The following is a 20,769-nucleotide window of genomic DNA, read 5'->3' on the forward strand; positions in this document are numbered from 1 at the left end:
ACGCCCCCGCCACACTGAACCACAAGGGAGCCTGATTTTCTCTTGGCTTCATTTTTCCTCTCCTTAGTGTTCAGGATTCCTGTCAGCTGTTTTCTGTGACTGCAGCTCACTCATTTAGGTCATTCTTGGTTCTCTTCATCTAGATTTTATTTTTTTCTTTCATCTGAAACAGGCTTCTCTAAAAGAAGGAAGACCTTAGGCTCCAGTATCTGAACTCCCTCCCTAGCGCCGGAATTACCTGTGACCTTTAAACAAGTTCTTTCAGCCTGCTTTCCCCTTGCTGCAGGTGGGGTGGAAATGCCTAGATTGACAAGGTGCTGGGAAAAACAAATGAGAACATCTGTGGAATTGCATGGCACAAGGTCCGGTACATGGTCAGAGATGGTCAGTAGACATTAGTCTTCCTTATGCACTGGCTTCTGGAAGCCTTTGCACTTACAGGGGATTCCCAGTATTCACTTTCAGGTGAAGAGAAGAATGACTATTTTGTTTGAGACTCCCCTGTTGTCTCCCATGAAAACATGAACAATATTTAAGATCTCACGTTGACTTCTGAACATTTACGGTCTTCTGATTCTCAGTAGCTTTACATGCCCCAAGCCAAAATCCTGTTTTGGGAACGAGCGTGTTTGATTGTATTGTGTACTTTCTGCAGTCTGGCCAATTCATAAAAAAACAATATTGGTGCACAGTGATACGGGGAGATGGCTGGGCTGCATTAAGTGAAACAAAATAGGATTGTATATACAAAAAGTTGATCATACGTAGGTAAAAAAGTTGTGAGCATATGTATACACATATACACATATATAAAAATACAGGTCTTGAGAAGGAAATTTTCTCGAATGTTATGGTAATTATCTTTGGGTGGTAGAGCAGGAATTTAAAAATTCCCTAGACCCCTCAAAAATACCTTAGGAGGCAGTGTGATATTGTGGTTAGAAACGCAGACCTGGTAATCAGTCATGGGCTCAAGCTCTATCTCTTTACTTACTAGGTGGGTGATCTTAAGAAAGTTACTTTACCTAAATCTCAGCGTCCTCCTCAGTAAAAAGAGGACAATAGGGTTGTTATACCCAGGAACGCAAGGAACAAGTTAAATGACATACAAAAAGTACTTAAAACAGAATCTGGCATATAATAAACATTAGATCGTTTATTCCACCAAGGCCACAAAATCTCATTGGCTGTTTACACAGAGAGTAAACATGAGTCCAATAGTGTTTATTGAGGAGCACACTGGGGAACGTGTCCTCAAGGAATTAGAATTTTTGGCCACTTGGAAGGCCAAAGAATAATCAGCCATAAACCCTGTGAGTCCTGCTTCCTAAGGGACTAGGGGAATTCAGAGAAGGGAGAGAGCACCATCTAATCTGAAGAAGCAGGACAAGAAAAAGAAGGAAGCAGTAATGAGTCTGGTGTGAAGTAAAGTTTGCCTTTACAGAATCTGTTTGGAAGACGAGCTTGAAGGGCTATTAGCTATAATCAAGCGAATTATCATGGAGGGCCTAGAACTGGACCCGAGGCAGCATCAGGCCTTCAGCAAGGGGATCAGCATAAGTGAATGTGGCGGTGGAAGTCTTAGCTTGTAACAGCACGTGGATGGCGGGGGGGCGGTGCAGAGGTAGGGAGATGCAGACCGGGAGGCCACCGTAGAAGTGAAACCATGTGGCAGTGAGGCTCTGAGCTGGGGCAGGGACCAGGAAAGCCAAAAGGAGGCACACGGGAGAGGCATTTCGCAAAACCACGTAACAAGCACTGAGGGCACACTTGATTTTTAGAGGATGAAGCAGGGTGAAATTTTTAAAAAATTAAACTTTGCTTTCTAGCCTGTGAGAAAGCAAGAAGGTTGCTTGTTGGGGTCTGAGGAGGAAAAATAATTTTATCCTTTTTCCCTCTGAGTTTTCTGAACCAATTTAAAAAACAGACACAGGAGTCTGGGATGAAAATAACTTTATAGCGAGGATAAAGTTAGACTGGAAACCGCGGTTTGGATCTAAGACCAAAATGGACTTTTTATTTCCTCACCTCCAGCCCTCAAATTAAACTTGCCTCCTGGACTGGCTCTCATCTCCCCACCCCACCAAGGGAGGTTTTCCTGGTATTTACCTGCTGGAGAACAGGAACAGAGGGACAGGTGCTGCTTATGGACAAGTAGGGAACAAGGAGAAAACTCCAGCGGGCTCGCTGTCCCATGTCCCTTCTCACCAATCCTATAGGGAGAGGGGCCCATCGCAATACAATGCCTTTGTGCCTCTGTTGACTACAAAACAACTTAGAGGCTTAACAGGAGAATTTATTATTATCTTTCATACTTCTGCGGGTTGAGTGGGCTCAGCTGGGTGCTTCTCACGTGGTCACAGTTGGCCATCAGTTGGGGCTGGAGTCATCTGAAGGCTAGACGGGCTGCAAGTCCGAAACGGCTCTCTCACATGGTTGGCAGTTGATGTGGGCTGTCAGCTGAGTGTTGAGTAGAGGCAGCTACACACAGCCTCTCCATGTGGTTTTGGCTTCTCATGGCATTACTGAAGCTGGATTCTGAGAGGAAACATCCCAAGAGGAGTGGTTTGAGAGACTGAGGCAGAAGCTACAAAGCTTTTTTTTTTTTTTTTTTTTTTTTTTTTTTGAGAGGGACAGAGGCTCTTTCTTTGGTAATTAGAGGAGGATGAGGCAGAGTATGTCTGAAGTGGTTCAAGTATCTCAGCCACAGCTCACCATTCAGGTAACAATGTTATAGCAAGGAGCCCAGTAGTTGGGCCTTACTTAAACAAGGATCACAAGAAAAATGGGAACCAAATTACACTTTATTTAAAGCTAGGCAAATGCTTGACACTTTCTCTCTCTTAAAATGCAGAATTTCTTTGTAAAACCCGTGTCCCCTGCATCGGCAGGCGGACTCTCAACCACTGCGCCACCAGGGAAGCCCTACAAAGCTTTTTAAGACCTAGCCTCAGGAGTTCCAGAACATCACCTCTTCCACATGCTGGTGATTAAAGAAATCACTAAGGTGGGTCCATATTTGAGGAGAGGAAAACTAGAATCCACCCTTGATGAGAGGAGCAGTGTGCTTGTACAGGGAGGGAAGGAAGGGATGGTGGTCATTTTGGAGACCTTCTACCATCGCCTTCCCGTAGAAGTGTCCTCCCTGCTGTGAAATCTTGAGGATTAGAGTAATCATCATCTGTCTTTCCAGTGCAAACTAATATAACTTGATGCATTAGTTATTTACCTAGTTAATTAAGAAAGGAAACCTAGTTTGCAGTGTGGAGGCAGATTTACAATGATGCTAATTAATTAAATGTAAGTATCAGGGTCCTTCACTCAGACCAGCCTTCAAGGAGTTCTGGTTGTTACTGGGAAATGTGGACAGTTCTATGTGGTGAGGAGAGGCAAGGTTACAACCAGGAATCATTTCCTTGCAATCATTTCTCAAAAGAAAGGGACCTCATTTTCCATGGTTCCAGTAATCTGTTGCAATTTGTCTTCTCATTCCTAACAAACATTCACATTAGTATCTAAGTTTGTATTCATAATTATTTCTGTGTTCTTTTTCTTAAAGAGAGCTCCCCAGAAAGACAAATACTGTATCATCTCACTTATATGTGGAACCAAAAACAAAACCCCCAAGAAACAACAACAAAAAACCAAAACACAAAGAGGTCAGACTTGCAGCTACCAGAGTTGGGGACAAAGGGGAATTAGAGGAAGGTGCTCAAAAGGTAAGACTCCCAGTTATAAGATAAATAACTACTAGGGATGTAATGTACAGCATGATAACTATAGTTTCCCATATATTGTACTGCTGTACAATATATGGGATAGTAGTTAAGAGAGTAAATCCTAAGAGTTCTCATCACAAAGAAGAAAACATTTTCCTTTTATTCTGTTTTCTCTTTTTATTGCATCTATATGAGAAGATGGATGTTAGCTGAACCTACCGTGGTAATCATTTCACAATATATAAATCAAACCGTCATGCTGTACGCCTGAAATTTATACAGTGATGTATGTCAATTATTTCTCAGTAAAGCTGGGGAAAAAAATGCTCCCCAAATTGTATAAACTTCAGGCCTTACAAACCGTGGATCCCCCTGTACAAAGGGAAAATGATGAGTTCTGTCTAAAGACACTTTGATAATTTACAGCACTTGTATTTGGCACTCTTTTTTCTAACCAGTCTTATTGAGATATAATTGACATATGAGATTGTATAAATTTAAGATGTACAGTGTTTTGGTGTGTATACTTACATACAGTTGATCCTTGAACAACGTGAGTTTGAACGGCACGGTCCACTTATATGTGGATTTTTTTCTATATGTTATGGAAAAACCCAAATGAATTTTTTGGCCAACCCAGTACTACAGTACTACACAGTCCGAGTTCGGTTGAACCGCAGATGTAGAGGAACCACACATACAGAGGGCTGACTGTATAAGTTGCATGCAGAGTTTCGGCTGCGCAGAGGGTCAGCGCCCCTAACCCCCTAGTTGTTCGAGGATCAACTGTATCGCAAGATGATTATCACGGTAGTGTTAGCTAACACCCCTATCACATCACTGATTACCATTCCTTTTCTGTATAACTTGTAGGTATATAACCCAGTATGACATACAGATTATGTATATACATTATATATAGTGTGTATATGTGTGTGTGTGTGTGTGTAATACAGTATATACACATTATATTTAACTATAGTCACCATGCTGTACTTTGGATTCCCAGAACTTATTCATCTTATAACTGGAAGTTTGTGCCCTTTGACTATCATCTCTCCATTTCTCTCCCCACCCCCTCCCCCCTGAAAACCACCACTTTCCTCTATGTTCTATGAGTTCAGTTTTATGGGCAGTTTTCTGACTCTCTTCTCTAATCCCACATGCCTGCAGCATCTCATACATCTGCTTCTCAGTTGGGTTGATGCCCCCTTGGGGGTATATGCTCCCCTCCCATCACCACCACCACTTTGAAAATGTCTGGGGGAAAAACAATCACATGTTAAGTGTGTATAGAACTGCTTTCTTTGATTCTGGTGCCATCTGACCTTATACATACAGGAGAGACTTCATGCCCTAGCCTGTCCATCCTCATCTCTAATTCTCCAATCTAGCTGTAAAAAATCACTCGTGACGTACCTGTGTGTCATCCATTTGGATGGTTCCCATTAGGAGCTGTCTTGAGATTTGCTAACCAGCTATGTGAATAAAACCACAATTTGAAATGTACTTGTACACACACCAAAAAGTCTAGCTTTTGAAATTTGTGGTCACACAAGGGAAGCCAACATGTATATTGTGTCAAACATTCCTTCTCATTGGAGATTATTCCCCTCTGATCCTCTCCTGAACAGTAATAATTTCACTTGAATGTTTCGAGTATCTTTCTTTTTTTTTTTTTTGCATTAATTTATTGTATTACCTCATATAAGAATAGTTTGAGGAGTTTGTTAAAGAATGCAAAGCCCTGGAATCCACTTCCTGAAAATCTGAATCACTAGGTGTAGGGTGGGGTCCTAACAATTTTCACATTTTTAGACACTTGTGCAGCAGGTGATCCAAAGACCACTCTTTGAATAACACTGGCATAAGCTATTCTTCACTGTGCTTCAGGAACTTTAGTTTAATAATCCTAAAGTCATCCATGCTCTAGTCCTAGATTGCATGATTCATTCTCACCATGCCTGTGGCTCCGTTCTAGGCTGGTAGGTTAGGGCTACTACACACCTCACTCTCTGCTTGATCCTAGGTCTGCTGAGACCTGGCCTGCTTGCAAGCAGTGGGGTTAACTGCCACATGACAGGTATCCCACAGCTTACCAGGGCTGACTGGGTTTCCTCTTCTAAGGCAAGATACACAGTAACTTGGCTCTCCTGCTCACTGGAGATCCCTAAAATCCTGCCATTGTGAAACGAGTCCTGCAAAGTAGTAACACAGTGTCGTTATTATGTTTAGTCCCAATGGCCCAAAGTAGCAGCTACAAGAATAAGGAACAGTAGTCATTTAATCATTTACACGCCGGGAGACCAGATGACTTACCCTCTCAACCGGGATGTTTTTGAGAGTCAGTGGGGACACTATTAATAATTATACTGGGAAAGCAGCACAAACCCAAACTATCTCAGGCAAACAGGGATGGACGGTCACTCTGTATCTGCCTCCCCCACCTCCTAAATGGATTTGACATGACTCAGTCCGTCTACACGGCACCCACGTACTTTCACTCACAGGCTGGGATTTCCTCTGACCCTGATCTCTGCAAATGGGCATTTTAATGAACACAAATGTAATCCTCAAGTGACTAACAAGCTGGATTCAAGTCCATTTGTTCACTGATCCATTCAGTGAGGCTTGGATTCTGTGGTGAACAAGCCATTGGAATTCCAGAGAAAGGAGTAGATGATAGGAGTGCCCCCATCTGTAAAGGAAATTCCTTCCTCTATAGCTTACCTCCCAAAGTTGTAAAGTTCTGGCCTCACGTGGAGAAAATGAAAGCCTTATGCTACCGCGGCCAGGCACTGGGTACAACTTTAGACTCTCTATATACCACCTAATATCTTAGCGGGTTTAGAAACTTTTTCAGTTATTAGATGGTATCCACCCTCAAAAGGCAAATGTTTATTTTGTCTGTAGACTGCAAAAAAAAAAGAAAAAAAGAAAAACACCAAACCTCAAGAATATCTGTGGTGCATTTCACATAGAAAATTACACCCACAGCCAAAACAACCAGCTCCTTTTGGGGTAGGAGGAACAGCCAACATATCTGTCATATTTAAATGTCCCTTGATTCATTTGCAGTCAGACGCTCTGAGGTCATGTGGTCAATCCCATTCAGGTCGAACTCATCCTGTGATGAAAGAGTCGGGGAATGGTAGAGCCATAAGCATCCCCAGTGGCCGCATCATCCTAACCTTTCATTTCACAAAGGGAGACGCTGAAGATTTGAGAAGCCTCATCCCTTAGCACTCCCCAGTGGAAATCCAGTACTGTAGCCAAGCCAAACTACACAAAGCCACCCTAGCACACCAGCCTTCTCTCTCACCCTCAGGCGTTAGCCCCTGCAGTTCCCTCTCCATGTAAGGTACGTGATGCCCAAAGTCCTCCCTCCTTGATGCTCCCCATCTGGTAAATCAGTACTTCCTCATTTCATATTCCCGGCAGGTTGTCAAGAGATTTTAAAATGTGAATGAACAAAGTGGTTTTGCCTAACTACTAAGGGGCAGAGGTGGGTCTCAAACCCAAGTCTTCTGCCACCAAATTCAGTGTGTATTTCATGACATCATTTAGTGTAGATAGAATCACAACAGAGAATTCAGGTGCAATCGTGGTGGCCTGCCAGCATGCCAGTATTGAAATAATCCACTGTGCCGAAATATGCTAGAGTTTTATTTTCTTCTGGTATAAGTGCAATGTTCAGCATTCTGCAGGTTGAGCTTTTGGGTTGGTTGGCCACGGAGGGTGGAGAGGAAAAGAGTTTGTACTCTTTCTTTTTTTTTTTTTTGCGGTACTTGGGCCTCTCACTGCTGTGGCCCCACCCGCTGCGGAGCACAGGCTCTGGACGCGCAGGCTCAGCGGCCACGGCTCACGGGCCCAGCCGCTCCACGGCATGTGGGATCTTCCCGGACCGGGACACAAACCCGTGTCCCCTGCATCGGCAGGCGGACTCTCAACCACTGCGCCACCAGGGAAGCCCTCTCATTTGATCTTTGTAACAACTTTGTGAGAAAGGTAGAGTGGGTGTTATAATATTTATTTTTCTTGTCTTTTTTTATTTTCCATTTTTTTAACAATGATTTCAGGGATGAGAACATTGAGAGCTAAAGAAATAAAGGACTCGTCTCCAGTCCCAAGGCTGGTTAGAAGCAGAGACCTGAAGTGAGGGCTCCTACTAACCCAGGCAGGGAGGGTTCTGCTTCTGCACACAGCCAGACCTGAGCTGCTGGCTCACCTCATCCTACCTCAAGTACTTAAACGGGAAAAAGGGTTTGGAGGATGTGCTGAGCTGATAAAGATGTGAGAGCCGTGAGGACATCCTAGACGAGCAGCCAAGACTGGGCAAATAGAAGAACTGATGGATTCTTTTAAACAGTGGCTTCAGGGGCTTCCCTGGTGGTGCAGTTGTTGAGAGTCCGCCTGCCGATGCAGGGGACACGGGTTCATGCCCCGGTCCGGGAGGATCCCACATGCCACGGAGCGGCTGGGCCCGTGAGCCACGGCCACTGAGCCTGCGTGTGCGGAGCCTGTGCTCCGCAATGGGAGAGGCCACAACAGTGAGAGGCCCGCGTACCGCAAAAAGACAAAACAAAACAAAACAAAACAGTGGCTTCAGGAAGCAGCGTCACCTTACAGCAGCACGAGCTCTCACAGGCCACTGAAATTTCCTCAGTAACAGAGCAAAAGGGCAAACAGATATTAGACAGGCACTGAAACAGCAACCAGCCGAGCACTGAGGGGAGGCAACGCATTAAAGAGTTGTTTGTCTCCACTCCCCCGTAAAGCAGGGGCCCGGTGATGATGGTAAGGGTGACTGTGCTCTAGAGTTGGGGGCAGCTGTGAGAGCCGTCAGCACCTGGCTTCCTCAGGGGCATACTAGCCGCAACCCTTGGTGACCCCAGACTTCCTCCTGCTTGCCCCCCACCCTCACCCTGAACGCTGAGTGTTTTCTGTTTATTAGCAGCTCCCCTGAGGATAGGGCACGAAAAGGAAAGAGTCTGCTACTCCTGGTAAATATCAGCGCATCACAGTTTGGCGACTGCCCAGGAGCGTCGGCGTTTACAAGCTAAAACGGTTGGGTCACCACGAGCTGAGGGGGTCTTCGGAATGGATCTCATATGAATTCTTTTTCTTTCTCTTTTCTTCCCATTTATTCTTTGTCTCAGCAAGTATGTCCTGAAGATCTAGGGGTATTTACTCTGTGAAAGTTATGGCGAGGCCCACAGAAAAAGTGCAAAATGGGATCTCTGGCCTCCAGAGGTTGAGTCTGGGGGGAAGAGACGGTGACCAGCTCTCAGGGTGTTCACTGTAAGCAGGACAAGGGTAAATGTCCAGCAAGGGAAATGCTTCCCTTGGTGGTTTATTGTGTGGTTTCCAAGAGCTATAGGCTCTGTGCTCTGCTCGGGGTGGGGTGGGGGCGGGGCAGAAACAAATAGGACAACTCAGACCTCGCCTCAGGGGAGCTTACTGCCTAAGACCATGTTTTCAGGGTGAGGTTCCCCCATCACTTGCATTGGAATTACCCTTGTTTACATAGGCTGATGCCTGGGCTAAGAGCTACACAATCAGAATCTTTAAAGTCGGGTCCCTGAATCTTAATTAGCACCCCAAGTGATTCTTAAACACATTAAAGTTTGAGAATAACTACTCACGTGGAAGAGACAGACAAGTGAACCCAGACTGGTACAAATACATGAGTACTGTGCTAGTGAACGTGAAAGGGACTGTGTCTGCAGAGGACCAAGGAAGAGAAAGGAGAATCCTCAGGTCTTCCTCGGGGTTACTCTGGCAGCGGAGGGTGGCACTGTGTCCCCCTCAGCCTCTCTTCTTCACCACCAGCCTAACACTGTCCACATCCTCTTAATCCGGAGGAGTGGCAGGCCCCCAAAGGCAAGGAAAGGGAGGCACAGCAAGGGACCTGTGGAAAGTCACCTCACTGGTTCAGACCTCTGTACACATGGTGTCTTTCCAGAGACACCCACCTTAACCATATCTTCTAAAATGGCTCTCTTGTCACTCTCCTTACCTGCCTGACTTTTCTTCAAGAACCTGTCATCTTCTGGCATTGTAACTTATTTGTGTGTCTATTGCACCTAGTTTAGAAGTTGTGAGGACTTTGTCACTTTTGTTCACAGCTGTTGGCACATAGTAAGTGCTCAATAAACATGTCATGGAGGGTCCAGGAGGGCAGATGGATCCACCCCGGCCTCATCTCTCCACAGCTCAAATTCTGTTGCTCTGAGAAACAACAAGAGTCTCAGGACGCCCATGGCCTTTCTTGGCAGATGGGCACGCGGGAAGGAGCCACTAGGACCCTGCCCGTGTTCTCCAGACCCCCTTCCCACAAAGGCCTTTGCAGATCATATCTCTCCCCTCCCAGAGACTGTCTTCCTCATGTCTGAGTCCTGGCGAGCCACAGAGCCCCGTTACTTTTGATGTGAAGCCTCCCGGAACATTAAGAAGGTATTTGAGGAATGGAACAGGGAGGTCCGGGGAGGCGAGTGTGGTCTGATTGAGGAGGCCCTGCAACAGCTTCGGGGAGGGAAGGTCGGGTCTCCAGAGCCCACTGGAATCCTTTGAAGCCCTAGCTGCTGGGGAGGATAAGCGTGCAGTTGGATGCCTTGCACGGCAGTCCGGCTTTTCCGAGAGCGTTTTCACAAAATGTTCTGCATCACAGGTTAATGTATAAGACACGAGCTGTAAGTGGAAAGTTGGCAAAGTCCTTTGGAAACTGGCTAAAGGGCAGGAAACAAAGGGTAGCAGTAAAAAAAAAAAAAAAAAAAAAAAAAACCTAAAAGGATGTTAATTGTGGAGTGCCTCAGGGAATAGGGTTGAGACTAGCTGTTTACTATTTACATAAAAATTGCTTGGAGAATGGTACTGAAAGGGATTTTCATGTTGGCTAAGGAAACTGCATTAGAGAGTTATGTGTGGAAATGTGAATAGTGGAATTAGGGAAGGATTCAATTTATTGATGGAAGTGAAGAGGAACATTTTATAACCTGTTGCTATTTATCAACCCACACCCGTTTTGTTGGCCAGATTTCCATTTGAATAAGACAGCTTCCGCTTAAAACAACTCAAATCTCCACGCTTTGGGGGCAGCAGAAAGCACTTGAAGAGATTTCGGCACCCTACACACAGGGCAGGTCCTGAAATGAAACGGATGTTATCTTCGACCTTAGAAACCTCTCTTTTAAAAGGAGCTGCAGGGCAGGTGGCGTCTCCTAGTTCGCTAGAAGCTGAAGGTGCTACAAGCACCTGACATCCACATCTCCCTACCTCCCTTTATAAGAAACATTTTCTATCCTGTGGAGCTCAAAGTATCCCAGAAATTTATTGTAGATCTACCCCAGTAAGAAGCGAGCAGTCTTTCGTAAGCAAAGTTATTGCACACTGGAAGTAACAACACAGTGACACAGGACTTGAAATTAGGAGCCCAGGGGTGACATTTGCTATCCTCGCTATAGCCTCCCCTAGAAGGTAGTCTACACAGGCATCACAGAGGCCACTGAGCCCTTGGATTCCTTGTTACAGACAAGTAGGACTCCTCTGCGGCCTCACTAGTCAAAGTGTGGTCCAGGGACCAGCAGCATCACGTGGGAGCAAGTTAGAAATGGAGGCTCTCAGGGCTTCCCTGGTGGCGCTGTGGTTGAGAGTCCGCCTGCCGATGCAGGGGACGCGGGTTTGTGCCCCGGTCCGGGAAGATCCCACATGCCGCGGAGCGGCTGGGCCCGTGAGCCATGGCCGCTGAGCCTGCGCTCCGTCAACGGGAGAGGCCACAACAGTGAGAGGCCCACGTACCGCAAAAACAAAAAAAAAAGAAATGCAGGCTCTCAGGCCCCACCCCAGAAGTGAATTGGAATCTCCATTTTAGTAGGGTCCCGGGCTGATTCCTGTGCACATCAGCATTTCAGAAGCACTGCTCTAAGACACCCAGGGACCACAGAAGGTAAAGCAGAGGGGATCCGGTTGCCGCTAGAGTCAAAATCGAACCACAGGAGTTCAGCAGCCTGAAGACAAAATTCTGGCATTTGGGACTTTCCAGTCTGTTGTAAACTTAAGACTCCCCCCTCCTGTTTTCTTTAATTTGGTCTCATAGGGCACAGTGCCTTCTCTAGAATGTAAACTCCCCCTGCCTTTTGAGAGGAAGATGTTAAAAGCCAGTCCAGTCTTCCCCCCAGTGCTCCTCTCCTGAGTGCGGTCCATGGGCTGCGCTATTAGCTAATTGTTGCCGTCTTGTTCACCGGCCACAAAGGCTGTTTTTCATTTGAGCTCATTTTCCAAAAACTCTGTGGGCAAGTGTGGGGCATTTTGTTGTTTTCTGCTGCTGGGTGTAGGCTGTTCGTCCATAGGACCAGCCCTGTGGCAGGCAGGGCGTCACTGGCCTGGGCAGACCTTCCTAAAACATAGGAGGCTTGGCTTTTGAAGATGTGGATGTGAGCGTTCTGCAGGCCTCTTAGAATTGTATTCTCTCGAGATCTGAGATGACCTGACAGTGATTGTGTGTGATGGGGCACGGGAACAGCTGCCTACACTCCATCCGCCTTCCCTCCCCTCCCTTCCCTTTCTTTCCCTTCCCCTCCCTTCCCCTGGCCTACACCTTTCACTCAGACTTGTTTTTAGCGGGATAATGAGGTGGGGTTGAAAGAGTTGCAAGATTGATGAAATTGACCTGCATTTGTCCTCAGCTCATGAACTGGTGTAGGCAGGGGCTGGTCCCGTCAAATTCGCAGGGAATAGCAATGAAATCCCAAACTCCTCTCCCTCCCATCCTGCCCGAGTAGGGGGAACATGGAGTTGTGGCCTAGTGCAAGTAAGCCTTGATTTTTATTATTATTATTTTTGCTAAGGTCACTATGTTCTTTTCCAAGAGTTGAGGGGGATGTTCAAATAGCCAAGTCATTCCAGGTACTAGAGGTGAGGACAGACTTAAAGTCTGTCGAGACACACTTAGGAGATTCAGACTTGGCGTGTGTCCTTTGTGATTTAGGCTAGGCTGAGGCTCCTCAAACCTGCGTGTAGTATCAGAGCCCCATCGTTTCATGCGATAAGTCCAGCCCCATGGGCCTCAGAGCAGGTAAGCCAAAAGGTATCAAGTGAGTACATGAAATAAAGTGTGTCTCCTTAGTCCTAAACCAGTACATGCAGAGTAGCTGCCTTGGATCCTAGACTGGTCTTATCTCCCCTGCAGACTGAGAGCTCAGAAGCAGGGAAATCTGCTGTTTATCTTTATACTTAGATCACCTGGCACAGAGCAGGCCCTTAATAAATGTCTGTGGGATGGATGTGCAAAGGAAGGAAGGCAGCAAGCCTCCGGCTGCTCTTCTAGCTACCGCTGTATCTATTGTGAGTCACTGTTCCAGCCACATTTCAGGCATTACATTTTCAGTTAATTTCTTTCTTGTCAACTCTTAATTTATTGGGCTCATTCACAGTTGTGTTTGGGGCCCGATATGTCTACACAGCAAGTCTTCAAAGGAGGCTACCCCTGGGCCACAAAGCTTGCTGTATAGTGCCTTACAGTGCCTTATAGCGCACACCTAAAAACCACTGGGCTGGGCAGGAAAAGGGAAGGGAAATCAGAAGCCGGTCTGCTAGGGGGAATAATACGCCCCCAACTTCTTAAGCAGGGGTATTGCTGTTCATTTCAGGTAAGAGTCTACGATCTCTCCAGATACGAGCATGGAGCAGACGATGTGCTGATCTTGGCCACTGATGGACTCTGGGATGTTTTATCAAATGAAGAAGTGGCAGAAGCAATCACTCAGTTTCTCCCTCACTGTGATGCAGATGACCCTCACAGGTTTGTGCATTTCTATGATTGGAGGGTTGTTCCTCAAGCGGTCTTTCATGTGACTGAAATAAATAATAATCTTGCACTTTTTTCATCACTCATTCTGATATAGACGGTTTAGTAACAAAACTGCAAAAGGGACTACATTTCTTATTAGAGGTACTTTCACAGCCAAATAAAAATCCTCCTTAAGTTAAACCTAGATACAGGTGGTAAAGAATTTGTTCGGTGAGATATTTCAGCAGTATATCTTTCTCACATTCTTACTTCATATCCTACAAAGTGGGAATAACCCAAGTTGTGATCCTCCTCGTAAGAATGATAGCAGATGCTCCCAGCATTCATTTCCATCCGTTGAGGAACTGTTTCTTTCAAGAAACATTGGGAAAGGAGAGAAAGATTAAAGTAGGGATTCCTTATAGCACGATGGCCGTGTAAACATCCTAAACAACCCTAGGTGACTCAGAAATAAACAGAAATCCCCTCTGGAGAAAGGCACCTTTCACTTAGAACACAGGAAATAAGTCACCGTGAGTGAAAACCAGCAGAAACCATAGACAACAGAGTTGGACCTGTAAATATTATTGGATTTATCAGCCAAAAAATATAAATAAATATTTTAACATGTTTCAGAAATATTTTTAAAAGCATTGAAATCATGCATAAGGACAAAAGACTATAAATAACTGCACAGATTTTTAAAATAAAGAAATGGGACTTCTGGAGATGAAAAATATAAAAATAGGAGCTACAAATTCAATGGATTAAACAGATTGGAGACAGTTGAACAGTACACTGATGAACTGAAAAACTGATCTGAGCAATCCAGAATATGGCTCAAAGAGGCAAAGAGAGGGAAAGTATGAAATGAGATTGAGACTAGGAAGATAACTAAGAGGCTAAAAAGAATTGCAAAAGGAAATACTATAGAAAATGGGAAGAAAAAAAACAAGTTCCAATCCAGAACTGTTGAATGATATTAAACCTAAGATCCAGAAAGCCCAACAGATCTCAAGCAGAAGAAATAAAGAGATAATTTTAAGTAGATATTTTATAATGAAACTGAAGAATTTAAACAAAAAAGATACTAAAAGCGGCCAGAAAGACAAAACAGATACATAAGAATAGCATTTACAGTGAGAGCTGACTTTTCAAAAATAACAGTAGAAGCCAAGACAGTGGAGTTATATCTTCAGTTGGCTAAGAAAAGCAGCTCTCGGGGCTTCCCTGGTGGCGCAGTGGTTGAGAGTCCGCCTGCCGATGCAGGGGACACAGGTTCGTGCCCCAGTCCGGGAGGATCCCACGTGCCGCGGAGCGGCTGGGCCCGTGAGCCATGGCCGCGGAGCCTGCGCGTCCGGAGCCTGTGCTCCGCAACGGAAGAGGCCGCAGCGGTGAGAGGCCCGCGTACCGCGAAAAATAAAAAAAAATAATAATAAATTAAAAAAAAATAAAAAGTAGTAAAAAAGAAAAAAAAAAGCAGCTATTTTTAGAATTGTTATATACAGTAAAGATATCAATAAAGAGGATGAAGTAAAAGCATTTTGAGGCAGAACAAAACTGAGACGTTTTGCTGCCATCCAGCCTCCTCTGAAGAAGATTCTATAGGATGTCGTCAGATACGAAACGGAAATGATCCCAGATGGAAGACTGAGAAGTAAGATGGATTCTTAAGCTATTAGTAAACAGGTATACTTAAACATACACTAACTATATAAAAACTGCAATAAGAATGTCTAATATGTGGTTAAAAATGATAAAATACTGAATAAAAACAGCATAATAAATTGGCCAGTGGGGATAGTAATCAGCTAAAGTATGCTATGGTTCTACTTGAAAAGAGGTTAAAAGTGTTTAACTTTAGACTTTAAATGTGTTTAAATAGCTAAGAAAATGAATGAAAGAATAGAAAGTGTAATTTTCAAACTATTCAAGCCCACATAGAATTAAAAACCAAACTTCTAAACAACTTATAAATCAAAAAATTGTAATAGAAATTACCAGGGCCTAAATAATAATACTACATATCAAGACTTTAAAGGCTGAATTTTGAGCCCTTTTCCCCCCCTAATTTAATGAGCTATGCATAGGTGAAAAGCTCTACTCATCCCTGACCTGCCAGAAGTGGCTATATTCCTTCCATATCATAAAGGAACTTTTTCCAACCCTCCCAACCTCCCAGTTCCCCAGATCACAGGGACCCTGCCCACAAGCTCCAGGCTTCTGACCACAGAAAAAGAAAAATAGCCCCTTAACCAAAGAGAAAGGTATTTCTCAGAGTATGATCTAGAAGCCTGCTTTGTGCTACTGGGCTAATTCTGCCCATATTATTCCTATAAACATGTACACAAGAATTCTTATAACTTCACAGTTCTGAGGGGCCACAGGAGTGGAGCTGTCTACTTGTGGACTGTGTGCTCTTTTCCGGCATATAGGCTGTTAGTAAACCACTGTCCTAATTTAAAAATTTAGGTCTGCGGTCCTTATTTCAACAACAGCATCTAGATTAAGAATTAAAAACAACAGAATAAACCCAAGAAAAGTAATGGAAGGAAAAATTAAAGATAACAAAAAAGAGAACAAATATACAATAAAAATAAACAGTAAAGCCAAAATCTGTTTCTTTGAAACAACTAACACATTAGGGAAATGCAAATCAAACCACACTGACATACTGCCTCACACCCATTATGCTGGCTATTTAAAAACAAACACACGAAGAGAAAAAAACAAGTGTTGGTGAGAATGTGGAGAAATTGGAACGTCTTGTGCATTACTGGTGAGAATGTAAAACGGTACAGCTTCTGTGGAAAACAGTATGGTGATTAAACATATAATTATATCCATCAATTCTGCTTCTGGGTATGTACCCCAAAATGAGTGAAAGCAGGGACTCAAATAGGTACGTGTACACCCATGTTCATAGCAGCGTTATTCACAATAGCAAAAAGGTGGAAGCAACCCAAGTGTCCATCAACAAATTAAATGGGATAAACAAAATGCGGTATATAATACAATGGAATATTAATCAGTCTTAAAAAGGAATGAAATTCTCACACATGCTACAAAATGGATGGACCTTGAAGACATTATGCTCAGTGAAATAAGCCAGTCAGAGGAGGACAAACATTGTATGATTCCACTTACATGACGTCCCTAGAGTCGTCAAATTCATAGGCACAGAAAGTAGAATGGTGGTTGCCAGGCGCCGGGCTGGGGGGATAGGGAGTTGGCGTTTAATGGTTATAGCATTTCAGTTTGAGAAGAGGAGAAAGTTCTGGAGATAAACGGTGGTAGTGGTTATACAACAATGTGAATGTACTTAATGCCACAGAACTGTACACTTTAAAATGTTAATTTTTATGTTATGTGTATTTTACCACAAAAAATAATTTCTCAAAAAAAAGTAAATTAAAAAGAAAACTAACTAAAGTAGATAAATTTCTCTTAAAGCTAATCAGAAACAAGGGGGTCCAGCAAATAAATAATATTAGCAATAAAAAACAGTCATAAGAGATGCGGCAGTAATGAACCTATACATGTTCTTTAATAGGAACATTGTTAAAATATTAATTTTTCCTAAATTGATCTTTAGAGTGAGTAGAATGATAACCAAAATTCCAGTGAAGTATTCATGGAACTTCATAAGCTGATTCTGAGATAGATATGGAAGAACAAAATGCCAAGAATGTTTGTGACATTTCTGTATGGGTCTTACCCTTCTAGATATTAGTACAAAATCAGAACAATTAAGATGGTGCAGAAAAATTAAAAATGGATCCTTCCCTCACACCATACACTAAAATCAAGTCCAGGCAAGTTAAGACTTAACCATGAAAGGAAAAGTAAATACAACTTTTAGGAAATAGCATAGGAGACTATTTTTATGATCTTATAGTAGAGAAGGATTTCTTAAACAAGATACAGAAAACACAAACAAGAAAAGATTGATACCTTGACTCCGTTGGGATTACCAACTTCGGTTCTTCAAAAGACAACGTAAAGAGAATGAAATGGCAGCGTGTGAGCTGGGAGATCTTTGCAATTTGTATAACCAAAGGGATTCATACCCATAAGATATAATGAACTGTCACAGATCAATAAAGACAACACAAATAACCCAACAGAAAAATGAGCAAGTACCAGTCATCACACAGAAGAAAATTAATGGCCAATAAATATATGAAAAAAACCTCAACAGTCAGAGGAGTAGAAATAATTAAAAACATGTAGAACAACTGCAGATGGATTTGTGAATTTGTAGGAAGACTCTGAGGACAGCTTGGCATTTGCATATCTTATAACCCAGAAGCTCCACTCTTAGGTCTGTGCCCTGGAGCAGTGGTTCTGAAAGTGTGGTCTTTGGGTCACATGGCATCAGCATCATCTGAGACCTTGCTAGAAATACAAATCTTCAGGCTCAACCCCAGATCTACCAAATAAAACTCCAGTGGTAGGACCCAGGGATCTGTGTTTTAACAAACAACCCAGGTGTTTTTTTTATTCTGGTGCTGGTGTAATTCAATTTATACAAAAAGATATCCACACAATTGTTTTTATTATAAGAACTGGAAGCAACCTGCATGTCCAACCATAGGATGGATAAACAAAGAATAAAATAATTCACAGTCCTCAAATGAGAATGAACCAAAGCTGTGATCTTTAACAGGGAAGAATCTCAAAGACACAATGTTGAGTTTAACAAGCCAGTCATAGAAGAATACACATATTATGATTCTGTTTACATAAAGTAGGAAGCTAACAATATATCGCTTAGGGATACAGATATTAAAATTATAACAGAGAGCAAGAGAATTAACCCAAAATTTGTATAATGGTTACCTTGGGAAGAGAGGTGGCAGAGGGGAATATGTGCTTGTAGAGAGGCCCATAGTGAGCTTCTAAGACATTTACTGGTAATGTTCTGTTCCTTTAGCTACATGGTAGATATATGATTGTTCATGTTATTTATAACTGTATATCTTTTTCATACATTTGTTTGTATGTTAGCTATGAGAGGCAGTGTAGGCTAGTGGTTAACAGTGTGGATCTAGCCAGACTGCCTGAGGTTAAATCCTGGTTCTGCCCCTTCTAGACTTTGTGACCTTTGTGACCTTGGGGAGGTTTCTTAACCTCTCCATGCCTCAGATTCCTCATCTGTAAAATGGGGGTTGCAGTAGTCCTGACCTCATCCTTATATATAAAGTGAAGTGCCTGGTATATAGTAAGCACTACTGGGTATTTGTTGTTGTTATTCTGTGTTTGTTGCTATACTTATATGTTTCATATATTTCACAACAACAACAAAAAATTCCTTCAGGAAGAAATTAAAGCTAGACATTCTTTCTCTTTCTAGAATTGTTTGTATAATTTTTCTCAGGCACAAAGGAGTCGATGGTACTGCAAATAAGATTCTTTTATTTGAATTCGAATACATTTTTTTTCCTGTTGAGCTTTTAGTTTTAATCTGCGTTTTATATCCTACTTGTTAGCAACATTCTCCTGTTGATTTTCTCTACTGTAATTATTTTCATAAAGCTTTGCGAAGCCATCTGACAGGTATGAGTGAAAAGGCACCCAACGCTTTTTAAAATCTCTCCAAGCTGGCTTGGTTTTCCTTACCAGCCCCCATCTCTCCATGGGAACAAATCTGCCCTCCAGGGAGTGGTAACCTGTGGGCAGTGCTGTCACTGGGCAGGGGTATGCCAGGTCAGAATAGGTTCCTAGGTTCATGAGATCTGTTACCTACAGGGCTTACAAGGATCTCCATGGAACAAAAGGGCAGGAAAGAAAAAAGGTTTTGAATTTGCCTTTCAGGGAAGATGGCAAACCAAAGCCTAAGAAAGAATCCTGTGTCAGATAGATGAATGAGCGAAAGGAAAAGTTATAAAATCGGCACAGTTTCATTGCTAAGAGATGAAATATCTGGCTGGAGATCAGAAAAATTCTGGTTGGTTTTTGACATCTTGAAACAGTGAGACCTTATGGGGGAAGGTATCTTCTTTGCCAAATAATTCCCATTCAGATTCATTCATCTGGGAAATATTAAGGACCTATTTTATGAGCCATGGCCACTGGGGAAGAATTTGTGAAGAAAACAGACCAGGTCCCTGCCCTCTTGGAGTTTAAAGTCTAGAGGTTACAAAAGTATAAGGAAGTTAGAATATGAATGATTAAAAAGATAGCACAAGGGATAGGCAAGAAAGCTTCCCACTAGAAGGGATGTCTAAACTTAAATGTGAGGGGTAAATTAGTGTGTGCCAGTCAATGCAAGGTGGGGCAACATCGGGGAGAGAGAACATGTTGCTTCCAAGGAACCCAACAGTCAGTATGGCTGCCTGGGCTTAGTGTGGGGTAGTGTCCACAGATGAGGCGTGAGAGGTGAGTGGGGCAGGTCGTGTCACACCTCAAGCACTGACAAAATGAATGAATGTGAAGATTAGTTGGAGGGAAGAGAGTCTGTGATAATGATATGGAATTTGTGTAATTCATTCATTCTGATCCACAGTCAGAAAACATTCTGGACAATCTGATGGTGAAAATATGAGGTATGGATTGTTTCTCTACCCCTCTGTGCTCCTTAGTAATTTAAGCCATATTGGGAAATCAGATAAACTTAATTTATTTCAAACTCAGGCCTTAGGCATTATGTAAAATGATGTTGTCTTTCATGTGTGTGCCATATTTGCATGTATCTTTGTGATTTGGAAGGAGGGTACCACACTCACACCCAGGCTTAGTGTGTTTCCTTGGGAGGCGCATGGAGAGCTCAGTCCCAGAAGCCACGGCAGTGGGTTTCCTGACGGTGCCCTCCCAACCGGGAGCTGTTCTGACCTTGTCATGCAAAGTAGAAATAGGAGTGGAAGTCATCCCAATAACTTTTAGCCTAAGTCATAATTTCTGTGATGAAGAAAGACCTGCTATCATACCCTTCCCGTGGCTCTATGAGCTCTTACTCAGCCAGAAGGATACATTTCTCCCCATATGTAGCCCAGGACCACAGGTTTGCCTATTTAGTCATGTGAGTGGTGGGAATAGAGGGTTTCTGGGTCCAGACCTGAGGGGTCTGACCAGGCTGGCCGATCGTTTGATGGAAAATGAGAAAGGGAAGATGCACTCTACAAGGTGGGCCTCCTGAGAGAGAGGAAGGGCAACAAAGCAACAAGAACAACAAAATGTTTCTTCATTTGACGTTTTGAATGGGCCTGTATTACTTTGAGTTTTGCTTTGTGTTTGCCCAGTTTTGTCTAGAAATTCAGCAGG

General features: G+C 43.3%; 1 protein-coding gene across 1 annotated transcript in view; it reads left to right on the forward strand.

Moving 5' to 3' along the window:
* The window catches only part of PPM1H (protein phosphatase, Mg2+/Mn2+ dependent 1H), a 261,969-nt gene that overhangs the window by 228,104 nt on the left and 13,096 nt on the right, over positions 1-20,769 (forward strand). The window contains exon 9 of the mRNA XM_007450186.1: positions 13,367-13,518. Within this exon, the coding sequence (XP_007450248.1) occupies positions 13,367-13,518 (152 nt within the window). The remainder of the gene's footprint in view (positions 1-13,366; positions 13,519-20,769) is intronic.

This window comes from Lipotes vexillifer, unplaced genomic scaffold (assembly GCF_000442215.2).
Source record: "Lipotes vexillifer unplaced genomic scaffold, Lipotes_vexillifer_v1.1 scaffold837, whole genome shotgun sequence".
NCBI lineage: Eukaryota > Metazoa > Chordata > Mammalia > Artiodactyla > Lipotidae > Lipotes > Lipotes vexillifer.